This window comes from Halyomorpha halys, unplaced genomic scaffold (genome assembly GCF_000696795.3).
Source record: "Halyomorpha halys isolate HHAL.00 unplaced genomic scaffold, Hhal_1.1 Scaffold72.1, whole genome shotgun sequence".
In the NCBI taxonomy this organism is placed as follows: domain Eukaryota; kingdom Metazoa; phylum Arthropoda; class Insecta; order Hemiptera; family Pentatomidae; genus Halyomorpha; species Halyomorpha halys.
The window spans coordinates 320624-343585 of record NW_027109364.1 but is presented as its reverse complement, the minus strand read 5'-3'; the positions used below and the strand labels follow the sequence as shown (position 1 = coordinate 343585).

Sequence of the window (22962 nt, the reverse complement as noted above, 5' to 3'; positions counted from 1 at the left end):
TTTACACCTTTTCCGACGTTTCGACCCTCAGGTCATTCTCAAGCATACCTTCATATTGATGTCATTTTCTTTTTTCAAAACTTAAAAATGCAGGCTAATTGCCTTTGTCCCATATAACCTTTTCTAAATAATTTTTTCCTAGATTTAAACCTTTTTTTTTTTAGGTTCTGTTTTAAGTTGCAAATGTGAATGAAGTAAGGAAGAAAAGTTTAAAGGTTTAAATCTAGGAAAAAGTTATTTAGAAAAGGTTATATGGGACAAAGGCAATTAGCCTGCATTTTTAAGTTTTGAAAAAAGAAAATGACATCAATATGAAGGTATCCTTGAGAATGACCCGAGGGTCGGAACGTTGAAAAAGGTGTAAAAGAATAAAGTTGAGGGGGAAAAAAGGATCAAATTTGTTTTATTTAAGAATAAAAAAATATATCTTTTTGACATTTCATCCTAAATTTCAGGTGTTCATCAAGAATCATTCCATTGAAAGTACTATTAAAAAATCTATGAAATCAGTCCCAAAGAATTCAGTGAATTAAAAGATTTGAATTCACAATCAATGTTTTTCATGTAAATGTACCATGTTTTATGACTAAGTGCCTCAATTATAGAATTCCAGAGAGTTAACATAGGATTCAAAGCTTCAATTCAATAATAAGTGGAGATAACCAACTCAATAAATACGTACCACATACAACATTATAATTAAAAATGTAGAGAAATTCTTTTATTTGATCCATACCTGAATGAATAATGTCAATTATTGCAGTCGGACGAATCCTTTCCAAATCTTTTAGGAAGGCTCTTGCATATCCCCGATATGCATTGGGAGAATAAATACATTCGGTAGAAAAATATACAAGCTGTTTAAAATAGGCATACATCACAATTTCCTTTTCGTATGCATATTTTAACGGTTTCACACGAGGGATGGCTCCTTCGCTCGCCTATGTAAAAGAAAATAATAATTATTATATACATTAGGGGTATTCATGATCTTTGGTTTAACATGTTAAAGCGTGTTAAATGGAAAAACTCATGTTAAATAAAAAAAAATTGCCTTCTTTTGCCGTGGTAAAAGAAATAACATTTAACATGGCTGAGAGTCTGTTACTTGGTCTGTTAAATGGAGAATGACGTCACACAATAGACCAGTTGAGATCGCCACCATTTTAGTTGTGACAGCTCAGTTCTTTCGTGTGTTTGTGGTATTCAAATCCCTGTTATTAAACCAGAATGGATAATTTTAATGATAAATTTGAGAAAAAAAACAATGTTATTTCATTCTACTATCTGAAAATTTGTAAACGCTTGCCAGATAAAAATCTCACTACATGAACCATGTAATTATTCTTAGGGGACATATGTCCCAGAATAAAGTTATTTTTTCATTTCAGTTCATAAGCTAAACTTTCACACAAATTCCACTTTTCACTCACTCTAGGCATGTTGTAATTAATTACTTAAATCAAAACTGAAGTAAACAATAACATGAGGGTCTGGAAGGAAGGTTATAAACATAAAGGCTTAACAACAAGTTGCTGAGAAAATCCGCTAGGGGCTCTTATGCATTTAGCATTTAATATGACTTCAAATAGGGCTGCTCACAATCTTATAGTTATAACATTTAACATGGTAAAACATTTAACACAACATCATGAATACCCCTATTGATTTGTTGTTTCAAACTGGTTATATTTATAATAAAGTAGGTTAGATGGCAGCATAGGTTTATACCTTTTTGAAAACTTACTAAGTATGATATTACAATATGTATGACTAAGCTGCCTGTCGAGAAGGAAGATGTATTTGTGTTTGTGTAAAATATTTATTTCTCCCCATGTTATGAAGCAAAAAATGAACCATTTTTGAGATAGCGAACCAATTAGGCATGGGTCAAACCATGAGATTCCATAGCCCCATGGTTGCCGAGGAATACTTATCACATGTTTCATCCTTTTCCATACCAATGGGTATTTTCTTGTTGGAGCTTGGCCATTACTTATTGAATGAAATGTTATTAATGTCATTAAGTAACTTGCTACAAGTATAGTCATCAATAGATACTGTGAAAATTAATTTATACAGATAATTTTATCCAACTAGCCAAAAATATGCTAAATAAAGTATTTAGTTATTGATTACAATCTGATCGACGACTGAGCGAATGGCTCAAACAATTTATATTTTTGATGTCTCAAATTATTCATTTAGATACAGTAAATTTTTTTAAACAAGTCAATCGATTGTATAATGAGTTTAGTATGTCCGTCTGTGCTTATACTATAAATATATTTTGAGCTAAAGATCCTTGTTCTATATTTAAAATTCTATCACACATGGCTGTAGCTATTATTGATTAGTTTCCTATTCATTTATATTTTCTTAACTTACTTTGTTTTTTTTAATCTCTTTGTACATGTATTCTAATTTTTTTGTCATGTCTTATAATGTTTGTATTTTGTTTTCATTTAGCCCTGACAAAGCCCTACAAAGTAGGGCGAAACGTTAGTAACCATTAAATTTTTTTTTACTATTTTTTACACCTTTATTGACTGCCACCTGGATTGTCTTCCTAAAATCTAAATTAAGACTACTTAGCACTAAGATATATATTAAATATATAAATAATGATTACAGTTGCCACATCGGTACATCTCTGAAGCCTTGCTATATCACCTCTTAAAACATTCATAATTACAGTTTCCGCTATATCGTCAGCATTATGACCGGTAGCAAGAACGTCAACTGCCAACTGGGCAGCGCCTCTGTCTAAAGCTTGACGCCTGAAAACACCACAGAATGTGCAGTTATTTTTTTTTCCAATCTGAAAAAAGATTAAAAAGAAATGGATAGAATTTAGGAAAGCAATAATAAGAAGAGAAAAATAGAGCTATGTATAAGATATGTTATTTCTTCATGATTAATATTATTTCTTTAATATATCTTCTTAGGATGCTAGATAGATTAATTATTGTGCATATTGTTGTATTAAATATCACTTTACTCATTAGTAATGTTTTTTTTTTTTTCTTCAAATTCCTACACACAAATATTTATATAATAATATTTCCACTATCTTCATAGATATAAAAATATCTTGACAATTTATTTTTTAATAATTTGTCTATATATTTCACAAATTAGGTTAATGATACAGATTAAAATAAATCTTCTTCATGGTAACAAACACAGAACAGAACTATAAAATAAAATCCATCTAGATTTTACAACAAATAATCAGCAAAACTAAGGTACTTACTTATTATCCCATCAACCATATGTTTTGTTATTGTCGATTACAACCTATCCTTTCTTTATTACCGTTTAAAGATAAAAAAACTTCAATGGATCTTTTTCAGTTGAAGTTAGGATCAAAATTGACATTAATACAAGTCAGTGCATGGTATCAAGTTATTACCCACAATAACCAATCATAAGACAGATGGGATAGTACATAAGTACCTAAAATAATTTGATTATAATTAATCCAATTATGTACTCTTAAAAAAGTTTCTATGAATCAAAAATGGTAATTTAATGTGGCAAAATCCTATGTTCCAATACCTCTTTAACAATGGAATCCATTGTCCAACCATACAGCTCTTCGTAGGAAAGTACTTTTAATGCCATTTTATAGTCATCTCTGTTTTGCTTAACGGTGTCCAAGCTGTCATCTCTGTATCCTAAAATATTAAAATATCAATATAAAATAGCAAACTTTGTCCTGGTTAATGACAATACTTGAAATGAGTTGTACTCGCTTAGCGAAACAATGTTTTTTAAAGCTACTGCCGCTCGACAGTAACAACAGGTTGACTTAGCAATATAGAAAACCTCTGGAGAGCTTTGGAATGTTGGACCTGATATTACTCAATGATAAGTATCAGTAACAGAATTAAAGACATCTTGGAAAGCTATAGGGAATTTGTCAAGAGTAAAGTAAAGACCTCTCATTATTATGAGAGTCGACCTATAACCCGTGGTATGGTAGGGTTTTCATTAAAGCAGACGCTCCTCAAAGCTACCTAAAGATCAGCTGCTTCATAGCTTACTGGAGAATGATTGCCCAACTGCGACTCTCCAGTAAATATTTAATTACTCTTAGTGTCCGTCCGCACAAATATACTTTGAACCCACAGAAGCTTTGTCCAGCTTATGATGGAATGGTATTGGAGGTCTTTTATATTCTATGAGGAAGATGACTTAAATTGGTGAAACATAATTAAACACTACTTGAAACAGAATACTGAATATGGCATCAGTGTTCTTAACAATTAAAACTCCTTTTACGGTTTCATTCAATATGAAGGTGAATAGAAATCACTAAATTAATTTGCTAACTACGTAAACACTAAATTAAGTTAAACACAACGATACCTGTAATTCCTTCATCTATGGACAGTAAAACTAATTTTACTCCATAATCGTGTTTTTCATTTAATAATTTCAAAACATAGGCAAGGACTGTCGAATCTTTGCCACCAGATGCTGCAATCGCTACAGTATTACCTCTTTGAAATAATTTTCCCTTGGTAATAGTAAAATGGATTTCTGTTTCGAAGGCTGAGAAAAAACATTCTTTACACAATGCATCCCCTGTTTTGGGCCTCTAAAAATTCAAAAAATTTTAGAAAAATGTAATAAACTAAACTTAAACAATAAATATGTAAAATGATTTTACTTTCAATGTGGCTTTATTACCACAGTTGGTTTTACAAAACACAGGCATGGAAGAAGAATATTTAGTTAAAATCTAAGATTCTCATGTGGACGATAACCTTCCTCCATGACAATAACAAAGAAGATATATAAACACTTAACAAAGAGAATCAATAATATAAATGCTAAGAACATACAAACAATTTAAAACAAAGATGAGACATAAAAGTTTATATTGTGGGAATTGTAAAATAAACCTGAACAGTATAAAATAACGTAAGAATGCAGGAAGTTAATGAATCACAAGGATCGAAAGAACAGATCACAAAATAAATGAAGTAAGATGCATATAATATTTTAGATTACTATTATTATTAAAAATAAAATATAGAAATTAGTGACGAATGTGATCTGAAATCCCTGTGAATTCAATAGCTTGTATTTGCCGAATAATCAAGTAAATTTGCTGACGACGTTTCGATCTGTAATGTAGGTCGAAACGTCGGAAGAACGAAAATAAATAGTAATTACAATTAGAATATATATAATCAAGTACATTATTTCCATTACGAATTTATGTAGGTTTGTTTCAAAGATGAATCCTGAGCTTTGCAGAACCTATTTCAGTTTAATGCGTATAGCTGACCGATGCATTTCAGAGTCTAAGGCCTTGTCCTAAATGGACAAGGGTAGCGCGACCAGGAGATAGCGATGACCACCTAGCCGCAAAACATCAAATGTTCAATTAGGACACTCAACTATATTGTCTGTTTGTTTTTTTATTGAGTAACTAAACGACTATCGCCGTCGCCCGAGGAAGTTGAAGCGTCATCTTTAGCAACTTCTTAACTGAAGAGGTGCCGGTTTGAATGTTGCCTGAGAGGTTAACTTTTATTTCGTGGTGGTCCCAGGTATTGACCATCACCAGGGTGGTAAGCTGTAGGTAACCCCCTCCCCCAGTATGTGGGAAATGAACTGGAAGAGGGTTTTATATATATATATGAAACACGACTTAAAGTGGGGGTAAACAGGTCCTCTTTGCCCAAGATTGAAGTAAGCTTGGCCTAATGAACTCTTCCACCTGTACACAATCTCTTTGTAATACATATAGTTTTGTTTATGGAAATCATTCTTCTTAGCCCTAGCCCTTATTGCTTCAAAGGTACAGTCCAGAAATGTGTGCTTAGCAGCCTTAGCAACACTGTAGCTAAGGTATAGGAGGTTGAAGTCAATCCCATGGCCATGAAGCCTGACTTTAAAGTGGTTGTTCCCGTGAAAAATTGCTAGAAACAGTAGAACTGAATTCAACAGGAGAATAGAACTGATAATGGGTGATAGAAGCCTTGAGGAAAATACTTTCCCATAGTCCATTTCCCTTAAAGCAAAGTGAATCCCTGAATCTAGTTGAATCTTCTTATTTTATCAAGATCCTATCTAATTCTCATGTGAATATTTTCCTGCAGATCTACGGAGCTTTTTTTCTTGAAAGTATATTGTATCTTATCTTTTGCAAAAGGAAGTCGAGAGGCACCCCTTCCCTCACTAATGCCTATAACACCTCATGAGACACACTCCAGTATGCCCTACAAGCTCCAAGCAGAGCTCGGTGCTCAATCATTACCAATCTGCTTTTCTGTCAGCTTGTAAGGTTTTGGCTTCAGACAGGGGGCATCCACCTCAGAATAACAACCACTCCCTTGCATATGGTCATTGTATCCCTTGTATCTGATTTATGTTGATAACAAACAAAAGCATTTCAAATACAAAATACTTTAAAGTATTTAAAAAAAAAAAATCATTTCAAATAAAAATACTTCAAAGTGTAAGTGCTTACACTTTTTTCCTCCAGTATCTGAAATACTCATTAATATTCTTTTAAAAAGATAAATACAATCTTAAAAACAAAAAATACCATTTTTTATTTTATTACTTTAAATACATACTTTTTAATGTTTCGTATTTAGTTTCTTAAAAAAAAAAAGGAATTTGGTTGCTGAAGTGCAAAATACTTGTTTACTTAGTCCTCAAAAAGACAATATGGAAAATAATTCTTTTTTCTTGCATTTTGAAATTGCCCCTCTATGATGGTTATAGCGGTAGCGAAAGCTGTCGCAATCACTAACAACATGTGGCATTTAACCTGAAATTTGCTGTAGTACTATCAGGATTATCTCGATATCAACTATATATAACAAACTTGCAGGAAAGATACTCGACATGTGGAACCACTGCTTTCAACCAACTAAAGCTTATAGCATACTGTGTATTTTAGGTTCAGTTGGCAATAATATCTTACAGTAATATCAGCACTTTAATTATTTTTCATTTTAATTCATAGACTTCTTTTACTGTAAATTAGCACATAGTGAAATACAATTTTATTATATTAAAAAAACACAAACAAATATTGGTATCTTGGAGTAAATAACATCTTAGATCCTAGACATGGTCTCCAGCAATGAAGAGGTTCCGAAAACCATAAAAAAAGGATGAAAGTCATATCAAGAGTTTTATAAGGATACAATGTGTTTTAATAAATAATTTTTTGTTTTTATTACATTATTGTTTGCGTTTATGCTTTATTTGACTAAACTAAACAAAAAATTCCTAATTAATACTGATTAAATTAACTACAAATTTGAGTTCCTTAGGTTAAAAATAAATTTAAAACTATATAAATACAGAGGTAGGGGGGAATAAAACCAAATTCAAAAAAATGAAAAATATAATTCATATTTTATAAATTTATAATTGAGAAATTTAAAAGTTATAAACAAAAAAATAACAATTAACATATTTGTTTTCTTTTACTTTGCATTCATTTTGATCCCTCCAGCCATTGATTAATAATCCTAGTTCCTTTAGATGCTAATCTCGACCGAACTGATGAGTGTGAAGTGGTTTGTCAATGCGGTAAATATATTGTCCAACGTTGAAGTAGCCTAAATATTCAACTTCATTCGGAGTTGTATCTTGATGATAATGCCCAGCATCTCCATGTTCGCTGAAGCTATGGAAATGCTGAACTCGAAGATCAAAGTCCTAAAAAATTGAAGGGAGAGAATTATAAATTTTAGTACAAATATTTGAATAAATATGTATATTCCAATGAAGCTTACTCTAAAGGGTAGTGGTCAAGTTATAATATTTTAATGGAAGATTGCTGATTGAGTGTATCAATTAATGGAATTTGGTCCGGGTGCGGTCAAATTAAACTCAAATAGTAATATTATGTACTATTTTTATTTGAGCCAATGTTTCGCCCCATGTTGCAGGGCATCGTCAGGGCTGTTTTGACGAAAGTCAAAGTCAGAGAAATTGACTCTGATTTATAATATTTTAAGTTATACTGGTGAAGAAATCATAGTTATATTATAAGATTGTTTATGGAACAATGATTAATAAAAGAAAGATGGTCCGGGTGCAGTTAGAATAACTCAAATAGAAAATTAACTATTTATTGTGAGGCAACATTTCGCCCATTGAGGGCTTACAGAATGAAGGAAAGCCAAAGAATCTCTGTAACATAAACTGTAAGCTCTGATGAAGCCTACATAATGGGGCGAAACTTCTGGCTCATAATAAATAGTTTATTTTCTGTTCGAGTTATTTTGACCGCACCCGGACAATCTTCTTTTTATTACGGTCATATCATTTTCAAATCAAAATATTACATATAAAATAACTGTCATTATTGTATAATTCGATGCTATTATGGATTAGTTTGATTCATATTTATTCAAATGATCATTGCTTATTTGATATTTCATCATAAGAATAAGGATAGACATACAATGCTTGGGTTAGAAGAAAGCGGTTAGTGCTGTGGAAAAAAAAAATAGTTTTTAATTATTTTTAATAAATAAATCTATTACTTTTTTCTATTTGTTATTTTTATTGCCCCTTATTTTTAAATGTTTAGGACTTTTAACAATTGTCATATATATATTTATTACTTTTATTTAAATGTTTTTTTTATGTATGTATATTGAGTATTTTTTTAAATTTTAACCCCTTAACTTGTATGCTCGAGTTAATTCAAGCAGCGTTGTATATTATGCTGCTATAATTTTTCACCCTCAAATATAATCGAGAATTGAAAATAACAATGATTTATTCTCTGTATAATCCTCCATATATTGCTTTAATCTATTTCCATAGGGAGCTGGGTGTTGTGACCGATATCCAAAATTAAAATTAAAATTTTGATTATTTTTGTATATTTTTGCCAAGACAATGTCCTAAATTGTGTTTTTTTCACATAAAAAAAATTGATTTTTTTGGCTGGTATTTTTACTTAACTAAATATAATTGTGCATGACCATAAGGGACTTTGATACATATATTTAGAATCTTTACTATTACTCCTATCTAAATAATTTTTTTGATGATGCATTAAGAACAATTCAATCAAGAGGAAGAAAATATGATTATGAATGTATTATTATATAAAATTGAATTTACTAGAACATCAGAAGACATCAAAGTTCCGACAGCGACCAAAGGCGCAGACATTTCATAGAAGTTCAACCACTTATTCAATTCTTCTTCTGAATATATTGGAGTTGAAGAAAATTCTGGCATGACGTGCTGTAAAGCTTTTCCACTTTTTATTAGGAAAGCTCCACCAAGTCCTAAAGGAAATGTTATTGATACCATTAGATGACATATAATAATACATAATTATAAAAATGGTCAGAAAAGAACTCAAAATAGTAAAAAAACTATTTATTGAAAGCAAATGTTTCAATAATCAATAAATAAGATCCAAAATATTGTAGGCGTATAGAAAATTAAAAAACTGGTATGGTGAAAATAACTCAAGTAGAAAATAAACTATTTGTTATGAGCCAACATTCCGTCCCACTTTTCCGAGCTTCATCAGGCTTTTAAAAAAATACAAACAAATAAAATTAAGTAACAAAGTAAGAGAATAAGATAATATGAAATGAAAATGAACTATGATGTGGTTAAAAATGATGTAAAATATGTGAAAATTATATAAAAATGAAAAAAATAAATTAAATGAAGTAAAATAAGCATAAATAAATAAAAAATACAAAAAATTAAACATTAATGAAAAGGTACACAAAAAAAAGGCATACAAAAATTAAACATAATGAAAAGGGGAAAAATATAAAAAATGCAGTACACACTAAAAGACAGAAATAAGGGAAATAGTAATAAATTAAGAATAAATAATTTATTATTTATTAAGAATAAATAATTTATTATTATTTTCATCTCTTAGTGTGTACTGTACCTTTTATATTTCTCTTTTATATACTCTTTACATGCTATTGTTTTCCTATTCATTATATGTATAATTGTTTGTATTTCTTGTTTATTTATATTTTTTACTGTATATCTAATTTTTATTTTTTTTATCAATTTTTATATTAATTTTCACATATTTTACATCATTTTTAGCCACAACATAGATTATTTTTATTTCATATAATCTTATTCTCTTAATCTTTTACTTAATTTTAGTTGTTTGTTTAATTTTAGGCCTGATGAAAATGTTGGTTCATAAGAAATAATTTATTAACTATTTGAATTATTTTACCGCATTTGGACCATCTTCTTATTAGTAATAAGTTTTTATTATTATATAGTTCTATATTTAAAAAATGTAAGCTTAATCTGGTTCAAAACATTTCTCCTAAATCATTTTGATCAATATTTGATTCTGTTTACTTCAAATTCGATATCTACTAACTCTGCTTATATAATCAGTTCATTTTATATATCATCTTTTAGCCCTATCATAGTTTTCGCAATATTCTACGTCCTATCTTTTAGTTCTAGTAGTAGTTCTGTAGTTGTCAATATTTATACACGGTTAATTTAGTCCTGATAATTATCTGCAATTTGGGTTGAAACATCGGGTTTCAATAAACAGTTTTTTTAATATTTTGAGTTCCTTTCTAACTGCGATTTGGACCATTTAAATCTCCAATTCTATAAGGTCAACTAATAAATTTAAGATAAATAAACTATACTAATTAACTAACAATTAATCGTAAATTCTATTTGAAAATTAAATTCTCTCAATACCAAAAATTATAATTTTAGTTCATTTATAGCTTTGAAACACTTATTTTTTAAAATAATGCTTTAAATACATTAAACAGTAGTATAATGTCTATAATTTATAATTATATCAATAAATCATAACATTGGTAGACTTACCAACATATTTATCTTTAAATTCATCTTCTAATCCTTTTCGTAAAACTGTTATAAAGTTGTCAACGCCAATGCGGTTTTTACAATGAACTTTTAAAACCTTGAAAATTTAATCATAATAACTAAAGGATAATAAACAAATAATAAAATTAAATTGAAAAATAATTTAATCATAATGTACTTTGGACTGGATTCCTTCAGAAAAGAAAAGGTTTCCCATAAGGGCAAATCGTGTTTCAGTAGGTGGGAGAACACTGACATTTATGTCTTTAGAACCATCATCTTTAAGTTTTGCGACATGGGTTTTACTTAAAACTTGGTCTCCATCAATAAGAACATTAGCCATCATCTGAAGAAAAAATATATAAACAAAAGATATATCATTTAAGTTAGACAGATGTATTTTAAATATCACAATATATATACCAAGAAAAAAAAAAGAAAAAAAAGAAACCTCAGAATTTTTACCAACGAAAGGCCATGGGCCAGCACCCGCACCTAATACAAAACATGGTTTGATCCCGATTGCTTTGACAATATCTTTAATGTCATATACTTTCTCTTTGTCAACATTTGGTAATAAATATGGTGGTCCACCGACTTCAACAACTGCAGTAGATCCACCAATTCCTATAAATGACAGTATGTATAAGTAAATTATAATCGAACGATGAAAATTTAATGAAAACAGTTAAATACCTTTACTAGCTAGACAAAAGGGTTCTGCAGTAAGATCTGGACAATCGACAACATCCACATTCGCCTCAGAAAAATTATTTTTTAATGCTTTCAGAAGAACTAAAAAGCAGAAAAGTAGATGAAAGGAATACATTTTCATACATAAATAAATATTTGAGAAGTGTAGGGATATTTTCCTGTACCTTTTTGAATATCTTCCAATTTTGGACAATCTAATTCCTTTTTTAAAATATTAGAATAATCAGAAAACATCTTGCCTGTTAACAAAAATAAAAATTTTTAAATGAATAAAGTTTCTGTTTTTTATATTAATGTAAAATATCTATATATATTTAATAATTAAATAAGTTTCTTCTTAAATACCTGTTGATTCCCTTACTGTGTATTTAATACTATCTCACCATATGATATCTAACCTGTTATAAATTAGAGCTTACATAATTTCTCAACAAATTTGCAAAAGAAGGGTTCTTATCTATTGATTTTAAAAATAGAACATTCTTCAAATTTTATTTGATCATTCATGTAATATTTAATATTCATTTTTCTGTAAGTAAGAAAAAAAAAACACTTCGTTTATTTACTGATGGTTCTTCATGACAAGTAAATGACATATTTGAGAACTAATACTAAAAAATAAAAAAAAGTAACGAATATCTTAACAAAGTGAAAATTAAAGAAAAACAAATAAGTTTTCAGGGTAATATGTTTAAGTATTAAAAATCAGTTTTAAAACTCCGTCAAGGAATCGAATTCAAATAGTGCCATTGACGTACTAAATTTCTTTTAATTTCAAAAATCCTGGAAAATTTTATTGCAACAAACCAAAGATTCATATTTAAACTGTAGACGACAATCAGAAATAGAAATTTAAAAAACTTCAATAAAAATCCCTCTTCAATATTTAGCTACAATGTAATTATTCTTTTTCAAATAATAAAAAAATTCATTTTAGTAATTTCTTAAAAAATGCCTATTAATAACTTTTTTTATCATTGATTTACTTGATATTATTCAACTAAACAGAATTGTTATTAATCCATAAACACTTTTTTGTATTTGAACTATCTGAGAATTATCTGACGTTTCTCTGCTTAAAGATGAGTATGTTTTATCTCATTTGTAACTATTTTAAAAGAACTTTTACACCACAATCTTATAGTTCCTACCTTTTCTCACTATTTGCTTGTTATGGTTACCTTAGGAAAGTTACCGAATACTATTTTCAATCCTCTCCGAAGTGACGATGGTTCCTGAGCTATATCTGAGTGTAGCAGAATAATTTGCCTAACAATTATTCAATACACTTATCTCTCATCCCGAACTCCTCTCCTCCCCCTCCCCCCAATACATCTTAAGTTAATTTTCATGATGATGGACAGTAATAAATCAAGGTTCCTTGTTCTAAACGCCTAATTTATTCCATACGAACAATGAAAAATAAGTCGTTTAATGGGGTGTTGACTCAATCTTTATAGCACTTTTATGAAGGCATTTTAAGAGTTACGTCATAGTTGCTACATAGGATTATTGCTCAATTCAAAAAATTTTATTGTTCTTAAAATTCTAGCTATTAGCATGAACATTAACAACGCCAGGCTAATGAGAGCAGAGACTACATATTATTGAATTCCTCTCTTCCTGCCTTTAATACCCATGCTATTCTCTTAAGGTTTATTACTGACAGGACCTATACTATATATGTAACTCTGAATACAAAATGGCGAAGGATATTTCCGGTGAGGTTCTCGACTATCTTTGTACAAAGATTAAAAGAAAGTTCAAGGTAACGCCTCATTTGGACTACTGGATGATAATTGTCCTAAATGGACTTAGTCGTATCGGTAGGGGAAGGAGGCATTCTGTGCTATCATGCAATTCGACCTCCTCTAATTGAAAGACTTCCATGAGGTTAAGAACAACGAGTCTACCATAGCATTTAAGGGTGAGGACCCAAGAATATGGAACAGAATAATCAGAAAGAATACGGTGGAAGAATGGAACCGATAGTAGGTGACGATCTAAAAAATTGGCAACTCCTAGGAAGTACTTTACGTACGCCGTGGTTTGGTGGCGTGACAGACCATGCAGGTCCAAGGCCTCGCGCGATGTACTATAAGAAATACATAGCTCGTTTCTTGACGTGGTTTTCATAGGGTGGGTCCGTCGCTCCCACGCCTATTTTTGTGAGTGCCACCCATTGGCTGACAGGCGTCACAAATATCCGGGGGAGATTGTGAGTGAGTATTGTTTAAATTTATGCTTGAAAAAATCCCGGGTAGGGCCAGGCTCGAACTCGCATTCTATGGGTTGGCAGACTGGCACGTACGCAGTGTTCTTTCAGTAAAGTTTCTGTCTTGATACTTGACCAGATTTTTTTTTTCAAAATATTACATTGAATTGTATTTGCTTTACAAACATCCTTGTGACTATATCACTGGGAGGAAGGGATGGTGGTATAAAATAATCGAATTGATATTGTTTTCAACGTCGATTAATAATAAACTTACAGATAGTTACAAATTACATATTATCTTAGAGGCAAGAGCATAATGAAGCAACCTGTCAGAAAAGTAGTCAAAAGATGGCCGTTATGAGAAACTCCAGCTGCGTGTGAGAGGAATAGAAGAGCTAATCACCGGTTACCTTTTATTTCAGTTAAGATTATAATACTGAACATTCTTATTAACATTAACGTAAACCTGAGCTCCGAAGGCGAGGTCAACTCCCCCTCATTTTGGCTTCACTTTTCATTTAAACAGGAATAGGGTTTGTCACTCTCTGCATGTGATTGAATAACGTTCAAAATGCATGTAAAAAAATAATAATAAGTTTTGAAATAAATACATTTTGATAGTGACATTTTTATTATAGTCAAACCACGACATTATTGAAATTTATACTATTGCAAAACTCAATACATCCTTCATACAGCAGCAAAACCAAATTAATCCAAAAACAATCTCAATTAACGCAAAAATTACAATGAATTTAGAATTAGGAAAAGTACTAATGATAATTGGAATCAGAACGAACTGTTGTGTCAAAAGGGAAAATTTCAAGCAATGAGCTCAATAAATGAACTCTACAAAAATTCTTTTTAACTTTCAATTGATAAAATCTTTATGGTGCTCAATGAGTTTTGCGACTGACCAGTGCTGCCGATTCTCCCTACCAAAAAATACCCGTTTTATCTAACAAATACCCGCTACTTCACCCGCTCATGCAGGATTGTTATAATTGTAACTGTATGATAGTTACAGTCATGATTGGTCTGTCGATTATCTCTGGAGTGGTAGTTGGTAGTACATGTGATACATAGTGATACAATGAAGTTACTACCACGTTAAATATCACATGTATACCCCTTGACAGTGAATAATCGTGCAGTTTCAGTTATTGCGAAAAAAGTCGCAGCCACTTTCATGGTGTAACTCTTCGTAAACATGGCAGTTTACAGTCGCAAAATTATTGCCGAACTGGGTCTGACGTGATAGTTGATAGTATGAGTAGTGTTAGTTGACTAAAAGTTGCGTTAAATGCCACGTTTAACTGCCTTATGTATTGTATACCCCTTGACAGTCAACTGTCGCAACGTAGCAACCTTACCAAATGTAATGACCATAGGTGGGGAAACATCATTCTTATGTATTGTTTTGATAATATCTGATCTTGGAATCAATTATATTCAAAGTTTTTATTCACCTCAACAGTTATGGTGTAGGACGGTAACTCTAAGAAAAAATTGTATCAGCATCGGCCCCCAAAAATTAACCACTCTGGACCTCACAAACATATCCACCCAAGGCCCAAAAAATGATATTCATCCTTGGCTACAAAAATAAATCAATCACGGGCCCAAAAAGAAATTTGTCATTGGTCCCAAATGGCATAGGTTATATGCTATGGACCGAGCATAAACACATATGCTAATGTCCTAAAATTCAATATCCAAGAGAAAATAATAATTTTTTGGTAATGGAAAAATTGTCTAATGAATAACTAAAACAATCTAGTCGAAGGACTCATGCGACACTCCACTAGAGCTCTAAATATAACGTTAAGCCATTTAACCCGAAATATCCGACTCCGACAATTATCTACTAAGATGAAAAGTACCTAAAAATTGGATAAACAACAGCAAATCGGCAGCATTGCAACTGACTACCACATGTTTAAAATTATGGAAGTCATCTCGTGACGTCACAAGTAAATGATTTGTACTTTCATGTTTAGGAAATAGTAGATACATATTAATCTAATACCTATCTTCATTATAACCAATAAATTTTATTTGTTGTCATTCAGGATGTCTAGTTGATAAGAACATGACTAGAAACTTAAAATGTAGTCATGATTTTTAACGCTTAAAGTAGTGCCTATTTTTGTTTTTCATATATATTTAAGTAACTTCCATTACTGAAGATGGATAGTAATCCATTAATTCAAAAAACCATTATTCATGTTGGAAATGATTACAAAAAAATTATGCCAGGAACAAGAGTAAGGATTCCTTATTTATTCATATCTTACACAAATTTTATTTATTTTCCTGTATAAATAAAATTGAAATTGAAAATCTCAGGTCAAATTTCACTTCATAACTCGAAAGTGCGATGACAATCAAACTGTCATAGATAACAGTAGGACGATGGATAGACCAATGGAATTGATTATTGGCAAAAAGTTTAAGCTTGAAGTTTGGGAAACTATTGTTCAAGCAATGGCGATAAATGAAGTAGCTTCGTTTGTGGTGGATAAAAGTGTAAGATGAATTTAATTTTATATTATCTATTTTGTTTTATCGTATGTAACAGTTTACTGTTACATAATTTGTAGTTTTAGATTATTATCCAATAAAGTTTATAATGTGTAGTTAAGTATTTTTGTTAATAGCTAGACTTAAAGTTTGATAAATTAGCTAAAGCTAAGGCGATTAAGTATAAGCTGACTATGGGGTCGCTGATAGTTCCAAGTAGCCAGGGGTTCTACATTCTAATCTTTAGATTTTTTAAATGACAAAAGTTTCATAAATTCTCCATATAGTAAATTTTAAAAAAAGTGTTAAATTTGTAAAACATTTTAGAGTATTTTTAGTAATAAAATGTTTACTACTTTGGACCCCTACTCATATTGATCTGTCTCTGATTAGGCAGTTTACTAATGCAAATAATTTTATGTACATTGGACTCTCATTTGCCCTAGTAAGAATTTGTGTATGGGCCGAGAAAAGTGTCGCTTTCCATTAACAATATTTTAATCAAAAGAAATATCCTGATAAACTATTAAGCTTCTGCTTTACTTGACATGAACTAATAATTTGATTGAATAACTCGAAATTTAGAAAAAATGAAGTTTTAAATATTGAATTGTTATGCCTTCTCCTTATCTGGACCCTCAACCTCTCCAATATTGCATATTTCTACAATGTCTTAGATTCAAATTACAAATTTAAAATTCACAACAAAATTTAATTAACTGTTCAAGATTAATAAAATAACCTCCTTTTATGCCATAATAATTAGAATAAATTATGGATAAATATTATCTTGAGTTTTCTCTAATTATCATCGTTTAAGCTTTTGGGTTTTTTTTCTCTTGCCAGCTGCAGGATAAACTAATAGGTTCTAGTTTCTGAAACCTATCATAACTATTCAGTTGTGTATTATTTCTCAGTGTGTGAAGAGTTCTGTAAAGGTTTTTTAATATGACTTTTATTTTTTTTTTAAAACTGTTTTAGTTAGATTGACACTTTCTGAAAGAAGCCTATACAATACATGTCTAGCTTACTCTAATGAGAAAAATTGTTACACATTTAATTTGTTTCAGATATAAACTTTGCCTCTTAGGTTGTACGCCATAAGAAATACATAAGAAACTTTATTATTAAAGTCGTAAACTAATCATTAGATTATAGAGGTACAATGTTAATAATTTATATTAAGTTTGAAAAAAAAAGCATATCTCGAACATATTTTACTATAGCATTTGTAATTTTGTTTAGCTAGTTCATGCATATCCGTTGGTTTCTAGAACCTTGAGAGATGCACAACATCCTGAAAAACCACGATCCAGGCATTGTTGTGGGCACATGATACAAAGCTACGGCTTAAAGCATGAGGATCTCAATTCATTATTAACGAATCCATGTGATTTAGAATTTATAATTGGTAAGATATAGAAATTAAATTCTATTATATTAAGATGAAATATGTTAGCATATATCTTCAAAATCAATACTGTTTACCTTCTTAATCCCCTCTCTGTTGTTAAAATATTGTTGTTTTATTTCTTTTGATGTTAAATCTAAAAATCCTGGTGGGTTTCCATTACAAAACATACATTACTTCATTTATTTTGTTTATTTAATAGGGGTATTCATGGAGTTGTGTTAAATTTAAAACGAATATGGTAATTATATTAATCACTTTATTATTAATTTTTCTATTATATAATTTACAATACCTCTTTATCCCCACTCATTTGGTGTATTGTCTTTCTTAATCATTTATATTTATTGTATCCCATTATTTTAACTTTATTTCTTCTTTGTTTTTCTATCCATTTAAATTTTTTTTCTTTATTTTTCTTTCATTTTATTTTTTAATATTTCTCCTCCCTCTCTATTATGTATATTATCATTTATTGTTTACCTAATTTTAATATTTTTTACACTGTTTACTTTAAAATTATTTTCAAATGTGACACAATTAACTGCCATCCCCTCTCCTCCCAATACAAACTGTTCAATCTAACTTTGACTTCCGTCAAAGCAGGTATGGATTCTGTCTCGTTTATTTTCATTTGATTTTATTCTTATCCCTTTTCATCTCTTAATTTGTACTTTCTTTAATATTTCTTCTCTTTATCTGTTACTATTACTGTTTTCATTTATTATTTATAACCTTTAATTTTTATGTTTCATTGTATACTCTTGTTATTTTCCACTTACTTTTTTGTACTTATGTTAAGTGTTTGTATCTTTTTTTAGCTCTGACGAGGCCCTGCAACGTGCGGTGAAACATTGGCTCAAATAAAAATAGTGCATAATTTACTATTTGAGTTTAATTTGTCTGCACCGAGACTAAATTTAAAACATTTTAACATGCTAAATGTTATAAGTTTAGGATTTAAACCTAATTTAAAGTCCATGTTAAAAGCTGAAGAGCTCCTAACGGATTTTCTGGGCAACTTGTTTTGTAATCTTCACGAAATAATATCTCTAACAGCTTTTTCACATAATCTTTCCTCCACCTCACTTGTTCCCTCTCCTAGTTTTTTTCTATCCATTACTATATTATTTTTATCCATTACATTATTAGAGTTTAAAAATGTCCAGAACAAATACAAAATAAACCAAACACTAACTATGAGCAACTAACTTTTCAAAACGACAACAGATAAAATTGTGCGGAGCTAAGCTGGTCTGTTGGGTGACGTCATTCTCCATTTTGCACATCTATTAACAGACTGTCAATCATATTAAATGTTATATAAAATGAAAGGAATATGGTCCGGGTGCGGTCAAAAAAGCTCAAATAGTACAATTATACTATTTAGTAAATAAATATATTTATAAATATACTATTTAGTAAATAAATATATTTATAAATATACTATTTAGTAAATAAATTATAATATTTAGTAAATAGTATAATTGTATTATTTGAGTTTTTTTGACCGCACCCGGACCATATTCCTTTCATCTTACTCACGGTCAATCAATAATCTTCCTAAATGTTATATAGTTTTAACATGCTAAAAAAATAAAAATAAAATATTTCTCCATTTAACAAAACTTTTTTAACATCTTAAATTAAAGATCATGAATACCCCTAATACAAATTCTATGATTATCTTAGCCCCAGAATAAAATTTATTTTCTACTTCTATCTTTCTTCGATGCTACTTAGACATGCAATTTTTCATATTTCACCTTTCACACATTCATCTAATCGTAGAAACTTGAATATAATTTAATTAATGTTACTTATATAATTTTTAAATTTACTCTTTTTATTATTATTATTAGAACATGTTCGCTTTATTTTAGGAACAAGCAATTGACATGTCAAAAAGTTATATTTCTCACCGAATCACAATTCAACTCTATAACACATCGAACATGGAGACGTTGCCACGTCAAAGGCACAACCCAACTCTGACTGTTTCCTTTCTAGTGCTGAAGGCACTGCCTTCTGTATTCACCTATGTCAGTTTACAATTGAATGTTTTTTAAACTAATTTCATTATTTTTTATTCATTTATTTATTATATTCAATAAAAAACATTATGAATTACTTTTTAACAAACCTCAGTCTGGTTGTACAGGCAAATGTTATGATGTTATATGCATCTGTAGTTCGCAAAAACATAATTCTATTCTCACTTATTTTCTTTGAGGCAGGCCGTGGACTTTCCCTTGCTGTGACCTTGAGCAATTTAACGATCTTTATTGAAAATTATCTAAAAATTATAAATAATTATGAACTTAATATTATTATACAAATCTAAAGCCTGAGTGAGATGTTTATAGTTTACTGTAGATTCGATACGAGGAGAAGAAGATCAGGGGTTACGGTCAGTAATGATTCACACATAAGTAAAAACTTAAGAGATAACCTTAATTCACAAAAAAAGAAAAAGAAAATAATAACAAAAAAACTTGGAAACATATTTAACAATAAATTAAGTATATGATACTAACATAAGATAAAATATTAAAATGTTATTGACTTTTTAATAATTTTTTTTTTTTTATAATTCTTACCTCTATAATATTATATTTTATCTTCCATTAATATCTTCTTCTACCTACTTAATTTATTGTTATATATGTTTCTGAGTATGTTAGTGTTTTATTTTAATTTTTCTCTGAATTAAGGTTGTTATCTCATTTGTGTTTTCAGCTCTGATAAATGGCTGAAATTCTGGTCAAAATGTCGGCAGAAATAATAAGTTTTACTTGTTTGTGTATCAGTACTGATCGAACCCCACCTCACTGTCTCAAATTAACTTTAATTAACCCTTTTAACTCTTATTCATCTCAAAAAAGATAATCATCACAAAATACAATAATCACACCCCCCCTTTCCATATAAGCTCATAACATCTGATGGAATAACAGTCTAATTTTATAAAATAAATTGTTTAATCTAATCAATATTTATATTCCAATGTTTATAGTGTATTCATGGCAACAATTTACATTTTCTATATTTCCACTATCTCCATAGATATGAAAATATCTCCACAATATAATTTTGATATTTAGGTATAAAAATAAAATTTATTTGATCTGCATCTTTCTTTCAGAATTACTTCAAGTTGAGAATGCCGGTGAATACGTACAAGAAACTTGGCAGCTCAATGAAACAGAACGGTTGAGTGCAATACCAAAACTTAGAGAAGAGGGTAATGTTTTTTTTAAAAATGGCAATTATACTGAGGCAGTTAAGAAATATTCGAGAGCTATTGGTTTTTTGGATCAGTTAATGATTAGGTAATTTATTTATTTTAACTTTATCTGTTTATTATATTAATGTATTGGTTTTAAATATATTAGGGGTATTCATGATACTTTATTAAATGTTAAAAAGTTCTAACATGCCAAACATTAAAAGTGTAGGATTGTGAGTTATAGTTCATGTTGTATGTTAAATTTAGAGTAGCTCCTTGTGGATTTTCTGTGCATTTTGTAACCTTGTAATCTTTATGAAGTAATGGTATCTCTAACAGCCTTATCACATCATCTTTTCTCCATCTCAATTGTTTCTTGTTTCCTCTGTTGCTTTTTTTCATAACTTTATTATTATTTTTATCCATTACTTTATTAGAATTTATAACGTCCAAAACAAAAATAACATATACCAAACAAAACAGAGATCTATTAACCTGTATGAAGTATACCTTCAACCGCATTGTAAGACACACTTTACTTTTGGTTGACTGGTTGGGTACAAGTGGACTGTATAATTGAAAATGAACATGATTAAATGAAAAATAAAATTCTATTGTTTTATGTTACAAATGGTGTAGTGGGTGGCCGAAAGAAAACATTATGATTATTAGTAGAATTTTGTATGACTGGGCTATGGAAATTGTAGATTTAACATTGAGGTGGTTGATGATGATGTGAATGTAAACTATTGCTAGATGGACTTACTTCTTTCTTCCTTCTTCCCCCCGCATCTCCAAGCCTCTCCTCCCACCTGCTGGGAACCACTGAAGTAACTCTACTCACTCATGTGGATATTGATGATTAGTGAACAAAAATAAAGGATGGACGCTTCTCTGGTTGAGACAAGATCTCTCACTCATCTGGCTTGCTTCTCTTGCCACCAAGAGCGTTGGAGGAGGCAAGCTTTTGATGCTAGCCATATGAGCGCTACTGGTCCAAAGCCTTTCTGATTCAACCTTTCCGTTGCTGTAGGTTACCGGAACAAACCTATCAAAACGACTGCAGACGAAATGGTTTGGAGCTCAGCTGGTCTGTTGCGCGACATCATTCTCCACTTAGCAGACCTATTAACAGGCGCTCAATGATGTTAAATTAGTTTAACACACTGCAAGATAGAAATGTTTCTCCATATAACACACTTTAAAATGTTAAACTAAAGATCATGAATACCCCTATTGTATGCCTTGTACTGGGCAAAAATTTGCTATGGTTGTAACTAATAGCTAATGTTGCCATGGATACGACCCTTATTCATGAATGAACCATTGATAAATAAATATCGTATCCATGGCAATTTTAGCTATTAGTTTCAACCATAGCTAATTTTTGTCCATCTCTGCTTGTACTATTTACTTCAAATCTGTGGCAAATTATAGCATATTACGTTCATTTTACTTGAATTAATAATTATTTTAAAATATCATTATTTGATAAATAGCGAGAAACCTGGAGATTCTGAATGGAAAAGCCTTCAAGAACAAAAAATGGCTATTTTATTAAATTTCGCTCAGTGTAAATTGGTTCTAAAAGAATACTATGAAGTAATTGAGCATTGTACAACCGTACTTAATTATGATCCAGGTATTTAACTTTGAATTTTTTTTTCATACTTTACCACTGTAGATTATTCTTTTTTTATTTTATTTTTATACAAGATCGGCCTGGTGGGCCTTACATGGTTGATATAACTTATATTATATATATTTTTTTAACAGTTGATTATGAGGGGGTATAGTCATACAAATGACGCCCCTAACTATATAAAATGTTCTTATTAAAAGAAAAAAAAAATAATAATAAAATAAATAGATAAGAATAATGCTTCTTAATAAAAGAGGAAAGTAAAATTAATAACAAAAAATAATGATATTGGTACACTTAAAGAAAACAAACAATTGTCTTCTAATAGTAAAAAAGAAAAAAGTTAATTTGAAAAAGAGAAGAGAGAAGAAAAG

General features: G+C 30.0%; 3 protein-coding genes across 5 annotated transcripts in view; 1 reads left to right on the top strand and 2 right to left on the bottom strand.

The window, feature by feature from the left end:
* The window catches only part of Ctu1 (Cytosolic thiouridylase subunit 1), a 7024-nt gene extending 2214 nt beyond the window's left edge, over positions 1 to 4810 (bottom strand). The window contains exons 1-5 of the mRNA XM_014438980.3: positions 4679 to 4810; positions 4375 to 4606; positions 3562 to 3680; positions 2633 to 2821; positions 737 to 941 (exon numbers count right to left, since the gene is read on the bottom strand). Coding sequence (XP_014294466.1) covers positions 737 to 941; positions 2633 to 2821; positions 3562 to 3680; positions 4375 to 4606; positions 4679 to 4726 — 793 coding nt within the window. The 5' untranslated portion in view covers positions 4727 to 4810. The remainder of the gene's footprint in view (positions 1 to 736; positions 942 to 2632; positions 2822 to 3561; positions 3681 to 4374; positions 4607 to 4678) is intronic.
* Positions 4811 to 7363: 2553 nt separating this feature from the next.
* Positions 7364 to 12825, bottom strand: LOC106692819 (ester hydrolase C11orf54 homolog). 3 transcript variants are annotated; one of them, XM_014439011.3, is made up of 8 exons: positions 12747 to 12825; positions 11730 to 11804; positions 11548 to 11646; positions 11303 to 11478; positions 11030 to 11197; positions 10852 to 10948; positions 9121 to 9290; positions 7364 to 7698 (listed from the first exon to the last, which is right to left on the bottom strand). In XM_014439011.3, exons 2-8 carry the CDS (start codon positions 11797 to 11799, stop codon positions 7525 to 7527), a joined length of 954 nt encoding a protein of 317 aa, XP_014294497.1. In that variant the 5' UTR covers positions 11800 to 11804; positions 12747 to 12825; the 3' UTR covers positions 7364 to 7524. The 3 variants fall into 3 exon arrangements, with proteins under 3 accessions (XP_014294497.1, XP_014294498.1, XP_014294496.1); XM_014439012.3 differs by lacking the exon at positions 12747 to 12825 and adding an exon at positions 12717 to 12740; XM_014439010.3 differs by lacking the exon at positions 12747 to 12825 and adding an exon at positions 11911 to 12108.
* A 2992-nt stretch (positions 12826 to 15817) lies between these two features.
* The window catches only part of LOC106692809 (aryl-hydrocarbon-interacting protein-like 1), a 9564-nt gene continuing 2419 nt past the window's right edge, over positions 15818 to 22962 (top strand). The window contains exons 1-5 of the mRNA XM_014438989.3: positions 15818 to 16050; positions 16133 to 16312; positions 17552 to 17717; positions 20863 to 21049; positions 22446 to 22588. Of these exons, the coding sequence (XP_014294475.1) occupies positions 15973 to 16050; positions 16133 to 16312; positions 17552 to 17717; positions 20863 to 21049; positions 22446 to 22588 (754 nt within the window). The 5' untranslated portion in view covers positions 15818 to 15972. The remainder of the gene's footprint in view (positions 16051 to 16132; positions 16313 to 17551; positions 17718 to 20862; positions 21050 to 22445; positions 22589 to 22962) is intronic.

What these genes read in the sequence shown, in the direction of transcription:
- LOC106692819 (XM_014439011.3), bottom strand. Translation starts at nt 11,799, where the DNA reads ATGTTTTCTGATTATTCTAATATTTTAAAAAAGGAATTAGATTGTCCA. An exon ending in ATTGGAAGATATTCAAAAAG is followed by an intron (nt 11,647 to 11,729) that starts GTACAGGAAAAT and finishes TCTGCTTTTTAG; the next exon opens with TTCTTCTGAAAGCATTAAAA. An exon ending in TGATGTCTTCTGATGTTCTA is followed by an intron (nt 7,699 to 9,120) that starts GTAAATTCAATT and finishes TCAATTTTTTAG; the next exon opens with GACTTTGATCTTCGAGTTCA.